A 20,633-nucleotide genomic window follows, 5' to 3' on the forward strand; every position below is an offset into this window, starting at 1 on the left:
GGGCATGTTGACACAGTCAACTGGACTCTGCCCAAGTTACATAAAAGCCTGGATTCTTATCATCCGGGTCGCGTGGCAGTCTACTCTGTTGCCTACCAACACAGGGAGCGCCGGATCGAATGTCCGTATTACCTCCGTCTTGGTCGGGCATCCTATAGACACAATTGGCTGTGTCTGCGGGTAGAAAGCTGGATGTGGGTATGTGTCCTGGCTGCTGCACTGGCGCCTCCTCTGGTCAGTCAGGGCGCCTGTTTGGGGTGGAGGGGGAACTGGGGGGAATAGTGTGACCCTTCCACATGTATCGGAGGAGACATGTGGTAGTCTGCAGCCCTCCCCAGATCAGCAGAGGGGGTGGAGCAGCAACTGGGACAGCTTGGAAGAGTAGCGTAATTGGCCGGATACAATTGGGGAGAATAAGGGGGGGGAGCCTGGATTTATTTTTTTTGGTTTGGGCAATAATGAGTTCCAGTCTTGGTTCTTGCTGACTTTGGTGGGGGGAAAAAAACTTTCACTGGAACCTATACATTTGGAGATGAGGCAAATGTGCTGACCCGCATCTAGTGAATCAGAGCAACCTTGTGACCTTTGAACCTGAACAGAAACAGGACATTGTAGGCCTTGCTTTGTTTCAAAAGGAAATACTTCTTTTGGTATTACCAAAAGGGACCTAAAAAAAACTTTTAATTGACAGCAGTATTCACTAGGAATTTGTTTTAGTGGGATATTTTATAGAAAAAAAATACAGGAAAAAGGGTGACAGTTTTGAGAGAAAAGTGGCAGAGTTACTCGTTATAAGGACATGTCTCCCAGTTTAAAAAGACGGCTTTGAAAAGCCCTTTGCTGTACAATGTGGGTTTGAAACACAGGCACACTGACAGAAGCAAGTGGGTTAGTGGGCATCCTTATTCTGTTATCTTGCAGACTGTAATGAGGTAGTTTGAGACCCAGCTGAACTCCAGTAAACGTAAAGCAGAGGGGTAGCGCAGTTAATCAGCGATCTGCCTTCAACAGGAATACCTGTGTTCAAGTCCTTCACTGGGCAAGGATCGGTCTTCACGATGTGGCCCAAGACACTGAATGAACAACAGCTCAAACAGGAAGGGGACAAGGTCCGACTTGAGCAGCCATTTGCACTGGCAAGTATATGTGTGACTGAGCTGCCACTGAGCAGGACATCTAGTCTCCTCTCCTCCAGCATCAGAGATGCCGCTCTGAAATTGACCCGGCGCTCAAACCAAAAGAAAACCTTTTCCACGGAGTTCAACAAGGAAGCACATTATAATTTGAGACCTTGCTGTGCTTCAACTACAACCCAAGCACGGAGTGTCGTTTAAAGGGATTATAACTGTCAACTGTAGCTTTCACTTGGATTAATTTTATTATTTCATGTGAAAATCTTCATATTTTACATATGCATGAAACACTTTTAGATTTGAGTTTATTTGACTATATGTCACTGAACATACAGTCAAATTTAGCAGGATTAACTGTGTGCGGGTGTGTGTGTGTGTGTGTGTGTGCGTGTGTGTGTGCATGCGTGGTCCCGTGTATTAACGGATTGAGTTGAGAAGATGAATGTGAAGTTATGTATAGATGCCAGAAAACGGTGAGTCAGCAAAGCTGGGATCCACAGGAGCTGTCAGTCAGTAAGCAGCAGAGCACAGCTAATCTCTTTCTCTTTCACTCCTATTCCTCCTCCCTTGCCCCCCCACCTCTCTCTCTCTCCTTTATGTCATTTCCTCCATTGAGGGGGAGAGAGGAGGACAGCAAAGGGGAGGGGGTGAGGAGAGATAGGGGTACTGCCAGGAATTCAGCCCCCCCCCCCCCCAGGGGGGTGAGGAGAGATAGGGGTACTGCCAGGAATTCAGTCCCCCCCCGCCCCCAATACAACTCATTTAGGTGTACTTGTGTGGGGGTAGGGGGCCCCTAAATTCACAGTGCCTGTCCAAGGGGCCTCATCAAAGCACTCCTCCAATTTCTCAGACCATTGCCAACACCCTTAGGGGGCAAAGGTGAGAAGAGGAGATGAAAAGTGAAGATGTTTAAAGAGGCTACGAGAGCAGAGATGAGAGGGGAAGAGAGAATTTCTAAAGCTTGTACAGTAGGTGTGTTTTTTGTGTTGTTTGCCCTTGTTTTAAATCCACATGCTGATTCACATTAGTTTCCCTACAGGGATTAATAAAGTAGTTTATTGTGTTATGATATAAAGCTAGCCTCATGAGTGGGACCAATCTCACACGTCCCTCGCGGCGATCTTCGTTTCAGATTGTGTTTGGTCTCCGTCTTAGTGAGAGAGATTTTCTAAAAGGCAGGCTTGTCCAAAAAGTGGATGGGTCAGACGGTTTTGGAGACGAGGCCAGGACGCAACACAGCAGTATTGTAAACCACAATGGCAGCGGTGGTGAATGGTAGCTTGCTGAGTCAAGGAAGCTGTGTTGAGTCACATTAAATAGACACAGTATGTTGCAGTATTAGTGACCCTGTCTCTGCTGCCATTGTTCGTAATTTATGGCAAAACTACATAGCCTCATTGGATTGGGCTCCAAAGCTGCTGTTTATCCACCCACATTTTGGATGGAGCTGCCTTGTTGAATTTGCTGTCAATGAGAGAGGGAGCCAAACCCAGTCCCTGAAAAGATAAACGCGATCGACTTGTGAAATTCGTCTGGCTTGTGAGCCTTTCACAAAACCACATGCATGGCGAAGTGCAACCTTGATCTCTTGACAGTTAAGTCTGCCAAGAAGTAGAACCAGAATCAACATTTGCTGTAACGCAACCTGACGTCACGCTGTGGTGGCCAATCCTGCAACCCGGCGATCAGACCACCACCTTCTGGATTGGGGGGGGGTTAAAATTCACAACATAACGTTACACAAATGGGCCATGTAGTGACATGCCCACACCTCTGCACAACCCTGCCGGAAGGTGCCGGATTCAGTGTGAATGCAGCCTTACTGTCTATTGTGTTAGTGCCCTTGAGCAAAACACCTCTTCACCAGTTGCTTGGGCAGTACCACTTTCTGACCAACAGTACAAGACTGGGTGTACCTGACACTACACTCAGGTGTGAATGTGTGTAATGGAAGACACTTCTTTTTGTGTATATGTACATTTGCTAGGAACTCAGGGATTGTACAGCAACAGTGTATGAGTCAGCTAAAATGCTTATTATAATTTGTAGTCCAAGATTATCCTATAACCAGGTAAAAATGCTTGAGTTATTGTAATTTATTGCAAATTTGGGATCATGCAATCAATAGAAAACAACTTTATTTTTGTTATTAACTCTGCAAGGTAACTATTTTGTTCATCAAAATATCGCAATAAAGATTTGCCTGCATGCCTCAGGTGTTCAGATTGGTTTATGCTCATGTGCCTCCATTTATCCACTGGAGTTGTTCAAAAAGGGATCCCAAGGCCTTCCAACAAAAGACGGATTTGTTATTAACTAATCAACAGCGTCCTCTAGGGTTTTATCCTGGAATAAAACTAGACTGGCTCAAACTACAGATGGTATCCTGGAAGATTGAGGGATTATCCACACTGAGCCTCTGTAAATTCAGTAGTCTCCTGCATTCAGAAGGATATGTGTTGAGTGTGTGTGTGTGTGGGCGGGGGGGGGGCATCACTGTTAACCAGATTAGCATTCCTGTCTCACTTCTCCCCTGTCTGTTTAAAAGATTACCTAGACCCCTTTTATCAGGCATTTAATCACACTACTGCACTTTCTGAGGTATATATCAAATATGTGCACGTGCGTGCACACACACACACACACCTGACGTTGAAGAAAATCCACATACTGCAAGAATCAGGAGTGAGAAGTCATGCGTTCGAGTCCCCTGAACAATGACTCAAATAGTATAGATCGGGTATGGTCAGGAAGAGGTGAATCTGTAACCAACATTAAATGCTAATTAATTTTTTTTACATTTAATGACTCATGGGCAATTTACTTAATGAACTTTCTACGCTCACAAATTAAGATTAGAGAGTTGTGTTTCTGTACTTCTTAAATGAGATTGTGGGACTACAGACTGCACAATCTTAAAGTCGGGTGTGATTGAGGAAAAAATTTAGAGTTGCAAGGCCAACCGACACTATAATGAAATAATGATAGTTTTATCAAGACAAGTCAAGTCAAGTTTATTTGTATAGCCCATTATCACAAATTTCAAATTTGCCTCAGGGGGCTTTACAGCAACACAACATGCTGTCCTTGGACCCCTGCATCAGATAAGGAACAACGCCCTACAAAAAAAAAAAGAAGAAGAAGAAGGAGAAGGGAAAAAAACCGTTTAACAGGGAGAAAAATAGGAAGAAACCTCACAGAGAGCAACAGAGGAGGGAGCTCTCTCCCAAGATGGACAGACGTGCAATGGATGTGTGTACACTATTTACAGAATACAACATTGAAAGAAGATAACAGAATTATAATGGAATTATAAAATATATGAAGAATATGATAGCCCTGTTATGGCCTGGCGGCCTGTCCAGGGTGTCTCCCCGCCTGCCGTCCAATGACTGCTGGGATAGACTCCAGCATCCCCGCGACCCTGAGAGCAGGATAAGCGGTTTGGATAATGGATGGATGGATGAAGAATATGATGAGAAGGATACCAAGCAGCGTCCAGATGCCACCAGAACAGCCTAGGACCACGCGACCACCATCACCATGGAGACCTGGGAGGAGGACAGACTGCATGTCCTCCTCCTGCAGTCTGAAATGGTGTGGTCACATCTCGAGAAGTTCCGGCCTTGCCAAGACCATCCCGCAAGGCACAGTGAGGGGCAGGCAAAGACGAGGAAGACAGAAGAAGTGATGGCTATGTAACATCAGAGAGTGGACAGGCCTTGACTTTGCCAGCTTACAGAGGGCAGTTGAGGAGAGACAGAGATGGCGAGGACTGGTTGCGGATTCAACAGCGGTGCCCCACGACCTCTCGAGAGGTGAGGAATTTGGTAAGACAGGATCTGCAGGAGTAGCTGGAGTTGAAGAACTAATTTTGTTTCTGATCTCATCAACTTTATTGCAGAAAAAGTCAAGAAACTCAGGCCATAAATGGTGAGCAGCTAATAGACAGCTGCTTTTTAGTAAGTTTAGCTACAGTGTCAAAGAGAAATCTGGGATTATTCTTATTAATAGTAAGTAAGCGAGAGAGATACGCTGCTTTCACAGCAGATAAAGCACACTTGCATCTCAATAAACACTGATGCCAAGATAGGTAAAAAACTTCCAGTTTTGATTTTTGCCGTTTACATTCCAGTTTCCTACAGGCCCGCTTAAGAGCACGTGTCTCATCATTAAACCAGGGTGTAGGCCTCTTTAGTCACCTTGCTCTGGTAGTGAGAGGTGCAACTGAATCCAAGAGACTAGAGAGGGCCACATTTAAGCCACTAGTGAAATTTTCAACATAGTCAGTCACTACAGCGAAAGGAGCCAAGACTTCAGGCAACTGCTGGCTAAATGCAGCTACAGTGGACGGACCAATGTGGTGAGTGGCAATTACATCTTTGCTGATATTAACTGGACAGGCCAATAACGCTTCAAATTTAATGAGAAAATGATCTGACACAGCAGATGTGGTTGACACAACAATTCGGAACAGAAACAGCTATCCCTTTAGATAAAACCAAATCAAGGGTGTTACCACTGCAATGAGTCAAATCTTGAACCAACTGAGCGAACCCAGAAGTATCAACTAGTGCCAGAAAGGCTTTACTTAGAGGATCAGCAGCCTTATTCAGATGAATATTGAAATCACCAAGAATCAGAATCTCATCAGAATGAGTAACAAGACCTGCAATAAATTCTCCCAATTTTTCGAGAAATGGTGAGTAAGAGCCAGGAGGTCAACACAGTATCATAATCTGGACTGAGCAGTCTGTTCGTGGTTGAGGGAGACGGGTTTAGGATAAGAGCCTCATAGGATTGTTTATATGTTGTCCCCTGCATTGAGAGACCAGGCTTGCAAAATCAGGTCCATCTTTTATGTTCTCAATTTTTTCAAATACTCCTTTAGATCCACTTTTACAGAATGGCTTTTATCTAATGATAATATCTATGACTTTTATTATTTCTATTTAGATCTATGGATGTATACATAGCACCTTCTCATCTTAATTTGCTCTTTTAAATCTTTCTGTCTGCCTTTGTCAGCTGTCATCAATTGTTATTTAATAAATAAAATAATTATTCACTTTTATGGCCTATTAACTTTTATCTTGCTAGTCGTTTGCAAATAAACCTTGGTTTTGAAAGGGATCATTTTTATTATCGTTAATTTTTAAGAGTTGCATGATCCCTTGGGTCCTTGAAACCTTATCAACTACCATTAGTTTATGTTTGGTTTGGCCAATGAGAAAGTGGGCAATCACTTATTCATTGCAATCAACTCCTTGCCCCGATATGGGCAGCTGTGTTACCGGGATGAAGAGATAGAGGTGAGGTAGTTACGGAGAGATGTTGCAAGACTATACTATCCAGGCTATAGGGAGGAACACATGTGGACCCAGAGGCAGTAGCTCTATAGGCAGACAGTTCCCCCTTTATCCCTTTTCTAGCCCCCCCCAGCCATCCAACCCAACCCAACCCAACCCAACGTGCACGCACACACGCACACACACACACACACACACACACACACACACACACACACACACACACACACACATTACAGGCTAGTGAAACACTCCCAGTTGCTTGTTGTGTGTAAAAGAGAGTGAATATTATGACAGAGTGAAGGGATTTCCAACGTTATCCAGGGGTTAATGGTGGTTTGCCTGTGGGTATAAGGGGGTTTACAGCAGTTTATAGATTAGGCCTAGCTCCGCTACAGCGGTACAGCATAGCCCTGGATGTGGACCGGGGGGATTAGAGGATATCGAGGAAAGTCAGATGTGGCTACACTGCAGATTAGACGTGGATTATTGATATGAATGTGATCCGCGGACAGGAAGCGAGGCTCGGCGTTGGACGGCCTTTACCTTTGACCCCAGGGTAGACTCATATAAGTATTTCGGTGTGAATTCACGTGTCTACGTGTAGTTTCTCTCTTCTGCGTGTAGTTGTTCGCTGCATCTAAAAGAGCCCAGAAAAAAATTACCTTGTATACCTCTCTATCTATGTTTTTTTTTTACGTTTCGATTTACAAGTACAACACACAGGATAATTTGGTGACGTCTACAATGTGTAGTGAGCAGGTTTGGATATGTACTGAGCGCGCATGCGCAAGTGTTGAGACTCGAAGATATGCCCAGTGAAAGGTCAACGTTATGCCTTGGTCTCCGGTCCATTCATTACTAATATACAATGGACACACCGTTTAAAAAGAAATCTGAACAATTAACACGCCCCCATTGATGTGGTCCGATTCGGATTTAGTTCTACGGACAGGGTTTTAAGGCACGTTGAGACAGACATAAACAGCGTTACAACATATGACATTAAGGACGGTGTTTTGCGGTTTGGGAAAAAAAAAACCTTAATTCAACGTGAGGACATAGCGGTGGCATGTTACACACAGGGTAAATAAAACGAGCCCCCCTTTGTGTACGTTTAAGCTCATCTGAGCAGCGACAAACGTTGGCTCCGCCCCCTTTGTCACGAGCACAATAGCAGCGCGTACCGCGACGTACCCTCGGGTCCCGGCAGGAGGCGCTGCGTTAACGTTAACGGCTGCGGGACACCGGAGGTCCGCCGCTGCAGCGGGTGGGTGGAGGGGGGGGGTGATGGTGGCGGTGGGCCCCACACAGTGAAAACAACAGCTCTTTTTAAAAAAAGACTTATCTGCGTCATACTGCCAATTCATTGAATACCGTACTTTCATTTGAATCAACTATTCATTGTTTGACTTCCTTGACTTAAGACTTAAGACTTTCGCGTGATAAAAAAAAAAGAAAGAGAAGAAAACGAGGAAGGAACTTGCACTACAATGGCACCAACATACGCCATTGTTGAAATCTACATAGGCCCTTTGTGTTTGCAGGAATGGGCAATTCATGTTACTGTGCTTTAACTCTCTGCCTTCTGCCTGGTGACCCACACTGGAAGACAATAATTGTCTAAGCCAAGGGCACCTTAACAAAATAAATAACCTTGACGCAAGTGCACAGTCATAGTTTGCTGGTTTGCCTGGCGCTCTGGGTAACACACGCGTATAAATGTGGACGCACACATGATGCACACATCATGCACTGTGCTCTGAAACGTAAACAGATGCAAAAACGCACATCCATACAGTCCTTTTGTCTCACTCAAGCCCCCTCACTTATACATTACACACCAACAAGCACACACACACACACACACGCACATAAATACACACATAAGCTTATCCAAAACGCAGTCTCATTTTGATCTCTATTCTATCTTTCCACCTCTCTCTCTCTCTCTCTCTCTCTCTCTCTCTCTCATTCAGTCACTATGACACTCATTCAAACGCAGACACTCATACACACACACGTAGACATTTAGTCTTTTCATCCTCTCTATCTTTCCCTCTTACTCACTCTGTGATTGCCAAAACACACACCCACCCACACACACACACACACACACACACTAGCTAAAAGGTAGCTTATTCCCTGTGTTTTTATGCCCCCTCCCCTCTAGTAACACTTGTATACACACTCTCACAAAGATAACACACCACTAAATTCAGCGTTTGTATCTAGACGACTGCATTCTGTGAGCTAAATGAAGCTTGTACCCTTATGAACATCCAAAAGACCATCTTTACTCATTCCTCATACACACCATGCCACCATGTTGGCCCCGCGCCTGCCCTGCTCACTGCACACCGGCTCCTTAAACAACAACTCCTCGACGTACTTCGCAGTAAACAGGACAAAAGTCCTCGGCAGCTTTTCTTAACGAATCAAGTTCAATTTCAAGTCGATCTGACAGCCAAGTAAGTTTGGACACGCTGGAGATTTGCCTTGGTGGGATGGTCAACGCAGAGACACAAGGATATGAACACAACGTTTTTGAAATAGAAAAAGAAAAATCTGTCCATCTACGCAGGAAAAAAGGAGGTTAAGAATATTGAAGTTATGTAAGTCAACAGTTACATAAGGAATTATTGGGTTGTGGGTCAAATGTTAAAAAAAGGAAAACCGTGTCGGACTTCTAAGTGCAGCAAAGGTTGCGTGTGGTTGGACGGCGTTGCCCCAGCTGAGGTTAAGGAGAACTGGCCTTCCACTGAAGAGCAGCTGATCCCTCCCGGGGGAGAATAGGGTTGCCCACTGGCTCAGTCGGTAGTCGTCAGCATGGGAGATCCTAGAGGCTGGAAATCTGGCTGTTACGATAGTCTCCGGAGTGAGCCCTGGATTATTTTGTTGTTGTTTTTTTTCCATGACCATTGTTCAAAGAGGGGGATACAGATGGGGGGGGTAGAGAGTGAGCGAGAGAAAGAGAGAGAGCGAGAAGAGAGTGAGCAAGAGACAGATAGACAGAGAGGGAGCGAGAGACAGAGAGAGAGAGAGAGTGAGCAAGAGACAGACAGAGGGAGAAAGGGACACAGAGAGTGAGCAAGAAAGAGGCAGAGAGAGGTAGAGAGAGACAGAGAGCGAGAGAAAGAGAGAGAGCGACAAGAGAGTGAGCAAGAGAGAGACAGATAGAGAGGGACAGAGAGAGAGAGAGAGAGAGAGAGAGAGAGAGAGAGAGAGTAAGCAAGAGAGGGACAGACAGACAGAGGGAGAGAGGGACACAGAGAGTGAGCAAGAAAGAGGCAGCGAGAGAGAGGTAGAGAGAGACAGAGAGCGAGAGAGAGAGACCAAGAGCTATATAAATTAAGACTTAAACTGAAGATAGAGTTCATATAAAGGCGCTGGTCTTTAACTTTGTCGGCTTGACAACATTACTCCAATAGAGAGGACATTATTAGCCAGGGTTGTCCTTCCCTGTACTTTGTATGGTAGCTGTTGCTTTATGGTACTTTTTCACCTCTTGCAGTGTTTGAGACTCCATGGTTGTTTTAGAGCCGACCTGTCGTCGCACATTTCAGTTTCCTGCCTGGGGTTAATAATGATACACTATCTTATCTTCTTATTCCCAGCAGTCACACTGTGGCGCACTAATCTTGCATACTTTAAATTGCACACTATATCAGCTTTCTCGTTGGCCAAGGCATCAGTGACCAATAGTCTTCCTGAGTCCACAAAATAGTCCACAAAATGGACTTAACAACATAGTTTACGCCACAAGACAGGCATGTCATGTCAGGTATGACATGTCAAACAGAGAGGTACACAAAGTTCAGTGGTGGTGTGTAGTTTAGTTTAATGTGTAGTTTACAGCATGGCACTAGCGTACAAGACACACAATTCCCACCGGGGCCAGCCGCCATTAAAATGTACTTACTTGTGGTGCTGAAAGGTGTTTCAGATATAAGCATCCCCCAAATGATGTATGTAAAAGTGTAGTAGGATCTTGGAGGGCATGTCATTCTCCACAGCATTTGTGGAACATGGATATCTCCCTCGGGCAAAGCTGGCATTATCGCCTGGCTCAAGTCACAGCTTCCCACATGAAACACGGAGGAGGCTTAAAATCCAGCCATCACATACGCTCTTTTAATGAGCACGTCGTCCCAAGAGTGGCTGCTTGGAAGGCCTAGATTTCATTCTTTGAAGAGGAGAGCGTGACGGATGGAGGACGCTTTAAACTATATTTAATAAATAAACTGGGGTTTTGAAGTGCAGTTACCACCTGATCTAAACATGGATTTAGTTCGGGCTGACAGGACAAGGGCAATGTGAGGCCAGCTCAACTGGCTTGACTCAAATGCACACCGATATTGGACTGTGCCCAACATTTCTGCTGGGTTCATATTCCCACATGACCAGGGTAGCATACAAGTCGTTAGGGTCTATGAGTTAATGAGCACTGATGTTTGAATTGGATCCATGGCTTAAAAAATGACCTAAGACTTGCCCTTTGTCAAATTATCTCAATATAACGAGGCATTGTTTATATGCAGGGGAAACTGAAGAAACTGCAATGCAAACTAGACAATTACCTATTAAATAATCGAAAGGCGCACAAGAACAAAATAAAATGAGAAAAAAGTACGACTCCCTGGCATTTGCACTTTCACTTGTTCACGTACAAACAACAGCAAATTATTCATGATTTTATGCCTAAAACTAACTCAGTTTTAAAGTCGTGTTTCAGGAACCAAAAATGAGTGCAGTCACATGAGTGTAAGTTCCCAATAGGTTCCAAAATTTCAATAGTGACACATTTAAACAGAATATATAGGATAATCATATCATCCTGGATGCCTGGGCAAGAGTACACTTTTCGCTCTCTTATTCCGCAGTTTCGTTCTTGAGCTTAAAAGATTTCTCACGAAAGTCCAACATAAATAACGAAAATTACACACTGCTTGACACTGGTCTTGCATTTACTCCGGGCCACAGAGGCACGGAGACTTTGATCGATTGTTTGGGTCGTCTGCCGCTCCAGGATCTGTTTCCTCCGCACTATGTAAATGTCCCATAGGTGATCTTAAACACCTAAGATCTGATTCTAGGCAAGCGACCGTGAGGCCTTGAAAATGTCGCCGCCTTTCTTCGCCTCAGTGAAACTCCGTGCGACGCAACTGGTCAACGGCATTGACGTAAAACACCGATATCCTCAAGCGATTGGCTTACGTGCCTGTCTGTCACTGTCAGCGGCGGTGGTTGTCCAATTGGAGCCCGTCTCTGGCTCTTTGTTCCTCCTGTTTGTCGCTGACGCACACGTCACGTGTTGTTTGTGCTCTGGCCCGTAGAGATGTGTACAGGAGGAGAAGGGGACAGATTGCTAACCGCGCTAGCTGGACTCTACCGATTATAGAAACGCGACTGAACGTGGTCATGGTGCACACGGTGGGTTTCATTTCTTAAAAGCCCGCGTTGGAGTTGCCTTTTCGCCGCGAAAGGGCCGGGGCGGGAGGACTCGTTTTCCAAGGAACAACAAAGCCGCCGTGTGGACCGCAGGTCGAGCCGTGCGAGTTAGCTGGCCTAGCTCTGCCGAGGCAGCCGGATTCGGGAGCTCTTCTCCCAAAACAAGAATGGGGTCTTGGTCCACTCGGATTAGCTTGCTAGTAAAGTGACCTTTGATTGTATTCTCTGATGGCAAATTTCACGAACTACCAGGACAGCAAAGCCGCAATGTTGATGCTGGAGACACAACAGAGGGACGTGGGGGCGAAATCGGCCGCCGCAAACGGAGACGGCCCGGTCGGGGAACCCCCTTCCCCGTTAATGAACATCGGCGGCGCTGGAGGAGGAGGAGGAGGAGGCTCTCGCTTCCACCAGCATTTGCCGCCTTCCAACCACCACCACCACCTCAGCCACCTCCACCATCCGCCGTCAGGGCAGCCAAAGGATCAACTGCAGCAGCACCCGCCGTCTCATCATCACTACCAACCGGCTCAACAGCAGCATCTTTCCGGCGAAAACGTCGCGGAGTCCCCCGGTCGGAAAGGAGCCTCCTCCTCGTCGTCGCTCAGCCAGGTAAATGTTGAGGACTCCTCTGCCGCTAGCGGCAGTAGCAGCCATATATATGCGTCTGTTAGCGTTGCAAACACCTCGGACGTAGCGGACGATATTCGCAAATGTGGCTACCTGAGAAAACAGAAACACGGCCACAAAAGGTTTTTTGTGCTGCGGGCGGCCAGCCACCTAGGCCCGAGCCGCTTGGAGTACTACGACAGTGAGAAGAAATTCCGGAATAGCCTGCGGTCCGCCGCCGCAGCTGCTGCAAGCGGCGGCGCGGTCGCCCCTTCTCCCCCGAAACGGGTTATTTACCTCTACCAGTGCTTTACGGTAAACAAAAGGGCGGATTCTAAGAACAAGCACCTCATTGCCCTCTACACTAAGGACGAGTACTTTGCCATTGTGTCCGAAAACGAGCAGGAGCAGGAGGACTGGTACGTAGCGGTAAGCGAGTTAATGAGCGAAGGCAAAAAGGGTCACTTAGACTCCGATGACTTAGATGACGGTTACGGTACAGTCACCCCCGGTACTGTGTTTAAGGAGGTGTGGCAGGTGAATGTAAAACCCAAGGGACTCGGTCAAACCAAAAATCTCACGGGTGTTTATCGGCTATGCCTCTCAACTAAAACTATTCACCTCGTTAAGCTTAATTCCGAAACCCCCTGCGTCAACCTCCAGTTGATGAATATCCGGCGTTGTGGACATTCAGAAAGTTTCTTTTTCATAGAGGTAGGACGTTCCTCCTCCATCGGGCCAGGCGAGATATGGATGCAGGTGGATGATTCTGTCGTGGCGCAGAACATGCACGAAACCATCCTAGAGACCATGAAGGCCCTTAAAGCCTTTGCTGAGTTCCGGCCCCGCAGCAAAAGCCAATCATCGGGATCCAACCCGATGCCATTCATCACTACACGGCGTCACCTAGGCAACCTGCCCCCGAGCCAAACAGGGCTGCAACGGCGGTCGAGAACGGAGTCCGTGGTTGGAACGCCACCTTCAAGTAAAAGCTCCGGCGCCAGCGGCTACCGGTTCCGAACTTCAAGTGAAGGTGAGGGGACAATGAACCGCCCATTTCGCTCTGCCACTGGAAGTCTGGTGCACCTAAACACTGCCCGTGCCCACCTGGGCCGACAGGAGGGTGGGAGCGCTGGAAGTGGTGGTAGTGGCATTGCCACCGGAAATGCTGGTACGAGCACTGGGAGTGGGCGCTACGTTAGGGCCATCCCAGGATCGTCGTCATCCTCTGCCACGTACCATGCCCGCTCTGCATCCCTGCCTGTGTCCCACTTCCCCTCCACCACCAGCCCCGTGAGTGTGTCCTCCAGCAGTGGGCATGGCTCTGTGTCAGACACGCTTACCCGCCCATCAAGCGCATCCATCTGTGGTTCGCCGTCTGATGGTGGCTTCAACTCCTCAGACGAGTACGGCTCCAGCCCCGGCGACTTCCGCTACTTCCGTGTCCGAAGCAACACGCCAGACTCACTGGGTAACACGCCACCCATCAGGGAGGAGAACTGCCTCAGTGATTATATGGCTATGGGCTGGAATCGCGAGGTCTTTGGTGCCGGTAACCATAACAATGGTACTGCCAGTGGGGGGGATGCACCGCGAGACGAAAGCACGTCCACAACTGAAGACGAGCGCTCCTGCTCCTCCTCTTCGTCCATGAGGAGGCGCACGCACTCCTTCTCCAGGCCCGTTGGAAGCGGCGCCACAGGTGGGCTTGGTGTGGCGGTCTACCAGAAGATGACGCAGACCACATTCTCATTGGACGAGGCTTCGGCAGGGGAGGCAGTATTGCCGTTTGGTGGGGGGCTTCTGCGCGGCGGGCCCTCCTCGTCCTCCTCCTCCCTACGCTCTGACTATAGCTCCTGCTCAGAGCACAGTCAGCAGAGCCGGCCTTCCACTCTGTCACACACGGATGCTGGTGGGGAGCGCCTCCCCCTGTCAGCCACCTCATCCTCCTCCTCTGCCAAGGAAGATAGCGGCTACATGCCTATGATGTGTGGCGTGGCCGTGTCATCGCGGGACACGCCCCCCGACTACATGCCTATGCAACCCAGTTCCTACCCCCATGCCCAACCCATCTCCCACTCCCCACAATTCCACAGCCTGGCTCTGGGCCCACGTTCATCCCAACACCACCACCAACCCCATCCCCAGTCCTCAACGGACGCTCATGGTTACATGATGATGCTCCCAGGGGGCCAGGAGAGGCCCTCCCCACTGCAGGCCTCTCCTGGACCCCATGGCGGCCCCAGAACGGCCGGGTGTAGCGTCGATAGCAGTGGGAATGATGTGGCGGAGAAGCCAGAGAATGGGGAGTACATGGACATGTCCCACAGTGGCAGCCCGGCCACACGCAGGCTTCCAGCTGAGGGGAGCACTGGCTACTATGCGCTCAGCACCCCTGAGGGCCCTCCTAAGTCCTACAGCCCCTATTTCTCCCTCCCCCGCTCCTACAAGGCACCCACCAGAGACCAGGAGAGGGAGAAGGAGGAAAAGGAGTATGGGGAGTATGTTCCCATGAGCTCCCCAGCCAAGCCCGTCTATGCTTCAGTTGCTACAGCACTAACGTTAGCCTCCACCCCAGAGAAAAGGACCACCGCTACCCCTTCTCACCCGCCCCCACCTTACGGAGCCCAGCACACTACCGCCGTGATGGCTGATCGTCGTGCTGTACGGCCAACCAGGCTGCCATTAGGCCGGCGGAGTTTTCACGGGTCACTACGAGTTACCGAGCCCACCACAGCGACCCCAGGAGCCTCCACCTCTGTCCCTGTTACCAGTGACTCATTAGACAGGCCTTCTAGTCCAGGAGAGTATATCAACATAGAGTTTGGTGATCACTACCCACACCAACAGCAACTCCCCAGCTCCTTTCCTCTCTCTGACCAGGATGACACATCCTCCCTAGGATCCGGTGACCACCATTGCTCACCCCCCCATCCCCAGCTCCAGACACACCAGGACTACATGAGTGTGGAGTTGGGGGCGGACCAGCAGGAAAACACAGAATGCCTGGGTAAGAATCAGTCACCCAGGCCCAGCCTTGTCGCTCCCTGGAACCCACCCAGCTACATCAGACCCCTGGCTGCTAACCCAGGGGCGCTGGCCTCCCCTGGAGCCCCAACAGCAGGTCACTGGAACTCAATGGGAGATGACTACACAGACATGACTTTTAATCTGGCTAGGGGGGATGGGTCACGGACAAGCCCCACAGCCATGCTGCAGCATCTCTGCATGATGGAGGGGCGCTATGGCCGTGCTCCTCCGGCGGTCACCACTTCATCCCCCTCCTTCTCCCCTCCCATGGCCCCACAAAGCCCTGGGAGAGCAACCACCCACCAGCCAGAGCCCAAGGTGGTACGAGCGGACCCCCAGGGCAGGAGGAGACACAGCTCTGAAACGTTCTCCTCCAGCTCAAACCCCACCGTAGGAGGGGCCGGGGGCGTCCCCTCCATCCCCAGCAATCCCTCTGCCTCAAACGGTTCTTACCTAACAGACAGTCAGGGCTCCAGGTGGGCCAGCTCTGGGTCCTTTGACAGCGTGTGGATGTCTGTAGAAGGGCGGGGAGATTCCCTGGCTCTCCACACCCCGATCAGAGCCTCTGAATTGGGCACGGCCGCCAGCGGGAATTCAGCCTCGTCCCCCTCTGGAGCTGTGGGTGGTAGAATGTGCCGGAATATGTCTGTAGGCTATCAAAACGGGCTTAACTACATCGCCTTGGAGCTGAGAGAGGATGGGAGTAACGCCGGGGGGGTGTCAACGCTGACGACGGTGGCAGCAGGAGTCACTGGCAGCGGCGGCAGCTTGTCATCGACGGCAGCAGTACCTCTACCAGAGAATGGAGCCTACGCCAGTATAGACTTCACAAAATCTGATGGAGTCACCACAACAACCACAGGTGAGTTCAAGCATATGTGTTGTATGTTTCTGTGTGCATGTGCCTCTCTCACCTCAGTATTGTCAGCAGCCAAATTATGCTAAGTGTCGTTGTCCACTCTGCCAGTGAATTTAAAAGGTAACCAGCCAACGTTTTGTTTCTGTTCTCTACTGTGACAAAATTGGACAAAAAAAGTGAAAGTATATGATTTGACTCGAAATATATTGAATTTTTATTACAGCCATGAAATGAAAAGGTTCCTTTTTGTGCTGTGGCGGGGCCTGCTTGTGTATCAGAATAAGTCGTGTAAAAATTTGGTAAAAGGAGAAAAAAAAATTTTTTCACAGTGAAAACAAAAATAATCCTCTGTACGGTGCTATTAATAGTCACATTATCAATTTGTGGCTCCTCTAGTGAATCTATTTTTGACCAGGCGTCTGTGATCTTGACGAGGCTGCCTTGGAAGTGCTTTGAGTGTTCAGCTCTGCTCTTTGAAAGTGCACGTCTGGGGAACGAAGTCTGCACTGTAGCAGTTCTGTTCTCAGAAGTGGCACCGATATAAAGTTCATATTGAGGTCTATGTGTGTGATTGTGTGTTTTCCATCTGCCTTTCTGTGTCTGCCTGTTAGTTTCTGTGTTCTTCTGGGTTCCGTGTACGTGCGCCTGTGTTTTTTGTCTGTTCATCCATGTGAGTTTGTGCATTTCAGAATCAGAATCGTGTTTATTGGTCATGTAGGTTTGCACATACATGGAATTTGACTCCGGTTTCATGGCTCTGTGCATGTGTGTGCGCATGCACTGCTGTAAACCTGCATCGGTTTACTAGTTGATTAGCTTGTTGACAAAAAATCTCCGCAAGTACAGTGTGGACCAAATCATTCAAGCTGTGTGTGTGCAATGTGTGTGTATTTGCACACGTCCAGTGTATGCGTGTGTGCATGTGTAAATGTGCATGTATGCTTGGTTATCTACATATCTGTTGGTTAGCTCCAAATGTGCAGGTTGCATCTCGCATTCCTTACTACAGCTATGTGATCAGATGTTATTGGAGACAACTGTTAATGGGAAACGGTCACAATTTCAGCATCATATCAAAATATATGTTGCAGGGGGAACACCCCATTTGCAGCCATAATACTGAGCAATCTTCTTTGCGTCTCTGACAGGCTGCCAAATTGTGTCTGCAGGTGACATTACTGGCAGACAATCTGTGCATGTGAAAACTCAAGTTCTGGTTTGCCGATGGGCTGCATTGTATAAGAAAATGCGAATAACAACACTGCATACAGCTATTTAGCATTTTCTTAGACAATCAAACATGTCTGAGAATAATCAACATACAATCAAACATGTTTGATGTTATCTTGATGGTTCTGACTAGTGTGAGGCTCGGTTTGGGCTCTATGATTTCTGGAATCATGGAATGGAGACAAAAACAAATTTCAGATATAAACATGGAAGTGCTGGGAATTTGGAGATTTGAGTGAGACTATTAAAAAAATTGTGAACATATTGGGAATTTCAAGTAATTTGTAGGGCGGCACGGTGGTGCAGTGGTTAGTGCGGTCGCCTCACATGAAGAAGGTCCTGGGTTCGAGCCCCAGGGTAGTCCAACCTTGGGGGTTGTCCCGGGTCGTCCTCTGTGTGGAGTTTGCATGTTCTCCCCGTGTCTGTGTGGGTTTCCTCCCACAGTCCAAAGACATGTAGGTCAGGTGAATCGGCTGTACTACATTGTCCCTAGGTATGAATGTGTGTGCGTGTGTGTGTGTGTGTGTGTGTGTGTGTGTGCGTGCGTGCGTGTGTGTTGGCCCTGTGATGGCCTGGCGGCCTGTACAGGGTGTCTCCCCACCTGCCGCCCAATGACTGCTGGGACAGGCTCCAGCATTCCCGCAACCCTGAGAGCAGGATAAGCGGTTTGGATAATGGATGGATGGAAGTAATTTGTGCTTGAATCATCTGTTGCTCCCCCTCAAAGAAACCCTGTTGCATTTCTGTGTCTGTATGTGCATGGATTTGTTGTATGGCATGGGGGGGGGAGTCAAAGTAATCAGCATCATGGGAGACGTCGTCAAAAAAACAACTATGAAACACGGCATTAGTGACTGAATTAATGGCTATTTTCAGGGCAGAGTAGGATGCATTCTCATCCCGTGATGGGGATGATATGCGTAAGGTTACTCCTCTGCATCTGTATAGAAACATGCCGGATGTTCAATATAATGTTAATTGAACCTCCTGTAGCAGCGTTGGACACCTAGAGTTATTTAGCCGGTGGCGAAATTTTTTCTCGTTCAGTGGTTTGGCCAAAAACATCAGCATTAATGACCTACAGGTTAGGTAGTGCTTAAGTTTAGGGTTAAGGTTTAGTGTGCTACCTGACGTGTCTATACAGACCCAGAAGAGTACCCGTGCATCATATACAAGATGCTGCCGGATGAGAATGGGCTCACTAGTAATGAAAAGACACTAATTAATGCTCTTTTATTTTTACTGCAAATCTCTTATGCAAGCACCTTTGTTTCTGTTATTGTAGTGGCTTACACAAACCATTCAGTAAACATGGGTAAAAAGAAAAAAATACGATTAAAAAGGGATAAAATCAAAAAGGGGGGGTGGAATTTGGGAGGCGAGCGATTTGAATCTAAAAACCCTGCACGCTGCAAGATAATGTGTGCTGACTGTCCGTGGTGACCTGCCCTATTTTATGCAGACCGGTGCAGACTCTTCACAGTTTGAAAATCAGTTGTCATGTCCAGATCTGGGTTATATTAGATATTAGGCCTTTCAATCATCCAGCATATGTCCAGCTTTATGTTATTGCTGGGCAGCAACAAGTTAAAAAAATTGCTAAATATTTAAAGAAAATCTCAGGAAATGTGACAGACCTTGGATGTTGCCCCACCCACCCCCAATTCATGGTCTTATAGTTGGTAACTTGGGACCTACATAGCACAACTGCAGTCTTCCGCTGTCAGACAACAAGCAGCGCTGATGGTGCCTTGCTCCAGGGTACTAGAGCAGTCATTGGAAAGCAAGGGTGTGCATTTCTTTTTCTGGGTGGGGGGTTCCCCCCTTTTACTCCCCCAATTATACTTGGCCAATTACCCCACTCTTCTGAGCTGTCCCAGTTGCTGCTCAACCCCCTCTGCTGATCCGGGGAGGGCTGCAGACTACCACATGCCTCCTCCGATACATGTGGAGTCGCCAGCTGCTTCTTTTCACCTGACAGTGAGGAGTTTTGCCAGGGGGACGTAGCGTGTGGGAGGATCATGCTATTCCCCCCAGTTCCCCTTCCTCCCCAAATAGGTGCCCCGACCGACCAGAGGAGGAGCTAGTGCAGCGATCAGGACACATATCCACATCCGGCTTCCCATCCGCCGTGTCTGTAGGGACGCTCGACCAAGCCAAAGGTAACACGGGGATTCGAACAGGCGATCCCCGTGTTGGTAGGCAACGGAATAGACCGCCACGCTACCCAGACGCCCCTAAGGGTGTGCACTTCTTAATCACTTTCCTCGCCAGTAAATTGAATGAAACAATCAGCCTTTGACAACCACAGTCCAACTTGGACAACCTCGGTCATAGGTTTAAAACATATAACACTGTCTGGCTGTTTAGGTTGTGTTGTTCAGTACTTGAACATTGACTTTGCATGCTCGACGTACTGGCGGTGCTTAGTTTGCATATGTGTGTGTGTGTGGAAGAATGAGGTGTACATATTGTATCGTGTGTGTGTTTGTTTTGCTGGTCGTGGCATGTGGTCAGGTATGCATTTACTCTGGTGTTGGAGTCAGTTACGGTGTTTTTCAAAAGAGGTGCACAGCAGAGACTGCGTGTGTGCAGCGCTCTCCCGCATCCAACCTGCAGGTTCTTTTCCTTTTACGGCCGGCTCGGTGTATTTCCTGTGCGTGCATCATTACATTTACATGGCAGGAATGACAGACCCCGCTGGCACATATAAAAACTTGCGCAGAGGAGCAATTAAAGAATTACGTACGCTGAATGGTCGTTGGTTACAAAACGCCAATGGGCGGTGGGTGTCAGATATGGCATCTTTAATATGGAGACATTACAGATGACATTTTTAAGCGTCCCATGTGCATAGCCAACCAAGTAAAACTATTGGTAAACTTAAACTGGCAAAAAAAATAATACTGACAAGCTTGGTTAGATGTGTGGTATGTTCTTTTTCCAACCTAATAAAATAACTAATCTGGTTCATGTACTACAGTGAAATTAGGCTACAGTGAAACTGGCATC

At 47.9% G+C, this 20,633-nt stretch overlaps 1 protein-coding gene across 1 annotated transcript in view; it reads left to right on the forward strand.

The window, feature by feature from the left end:
• The first annotated feature begins 11,790 nt into the window (after positions 1–11,790).
• The window catches only part of LOC130130439 (insulin receptor substrate 2-B), a 16,982-nt gene continuing 8,139 nt past the window's right edge, over positions 11,791–20,633 (forward strand). Inside the window, exon 1 of the mRNA XM_056300149.1 lies at positions 11,791–16,394. Coding sequence (XP_056156124.1) covers positions 12,122–16,394 — 4,273 coding nt within the window. The 5' untranslated portion in view covers positions 11,791–12,121. The remainder of the gene's footprint in view (positions 16,395–20,633) is intronic.

Source organism: Lampris incognitus, chromosome 20, assembly GCF_029633865.1.
Source record: "Lampris incognitus isolate fLamInc1 chromosome 20, fLamInc1.hap2, whole genome shotgun sequence".
Lineage (NCBI taxonomy): Eukaryota > Metazoa > Chordata > Actinopteri > Lampriformes > Lampridae > Lampris > Lampris incognitus.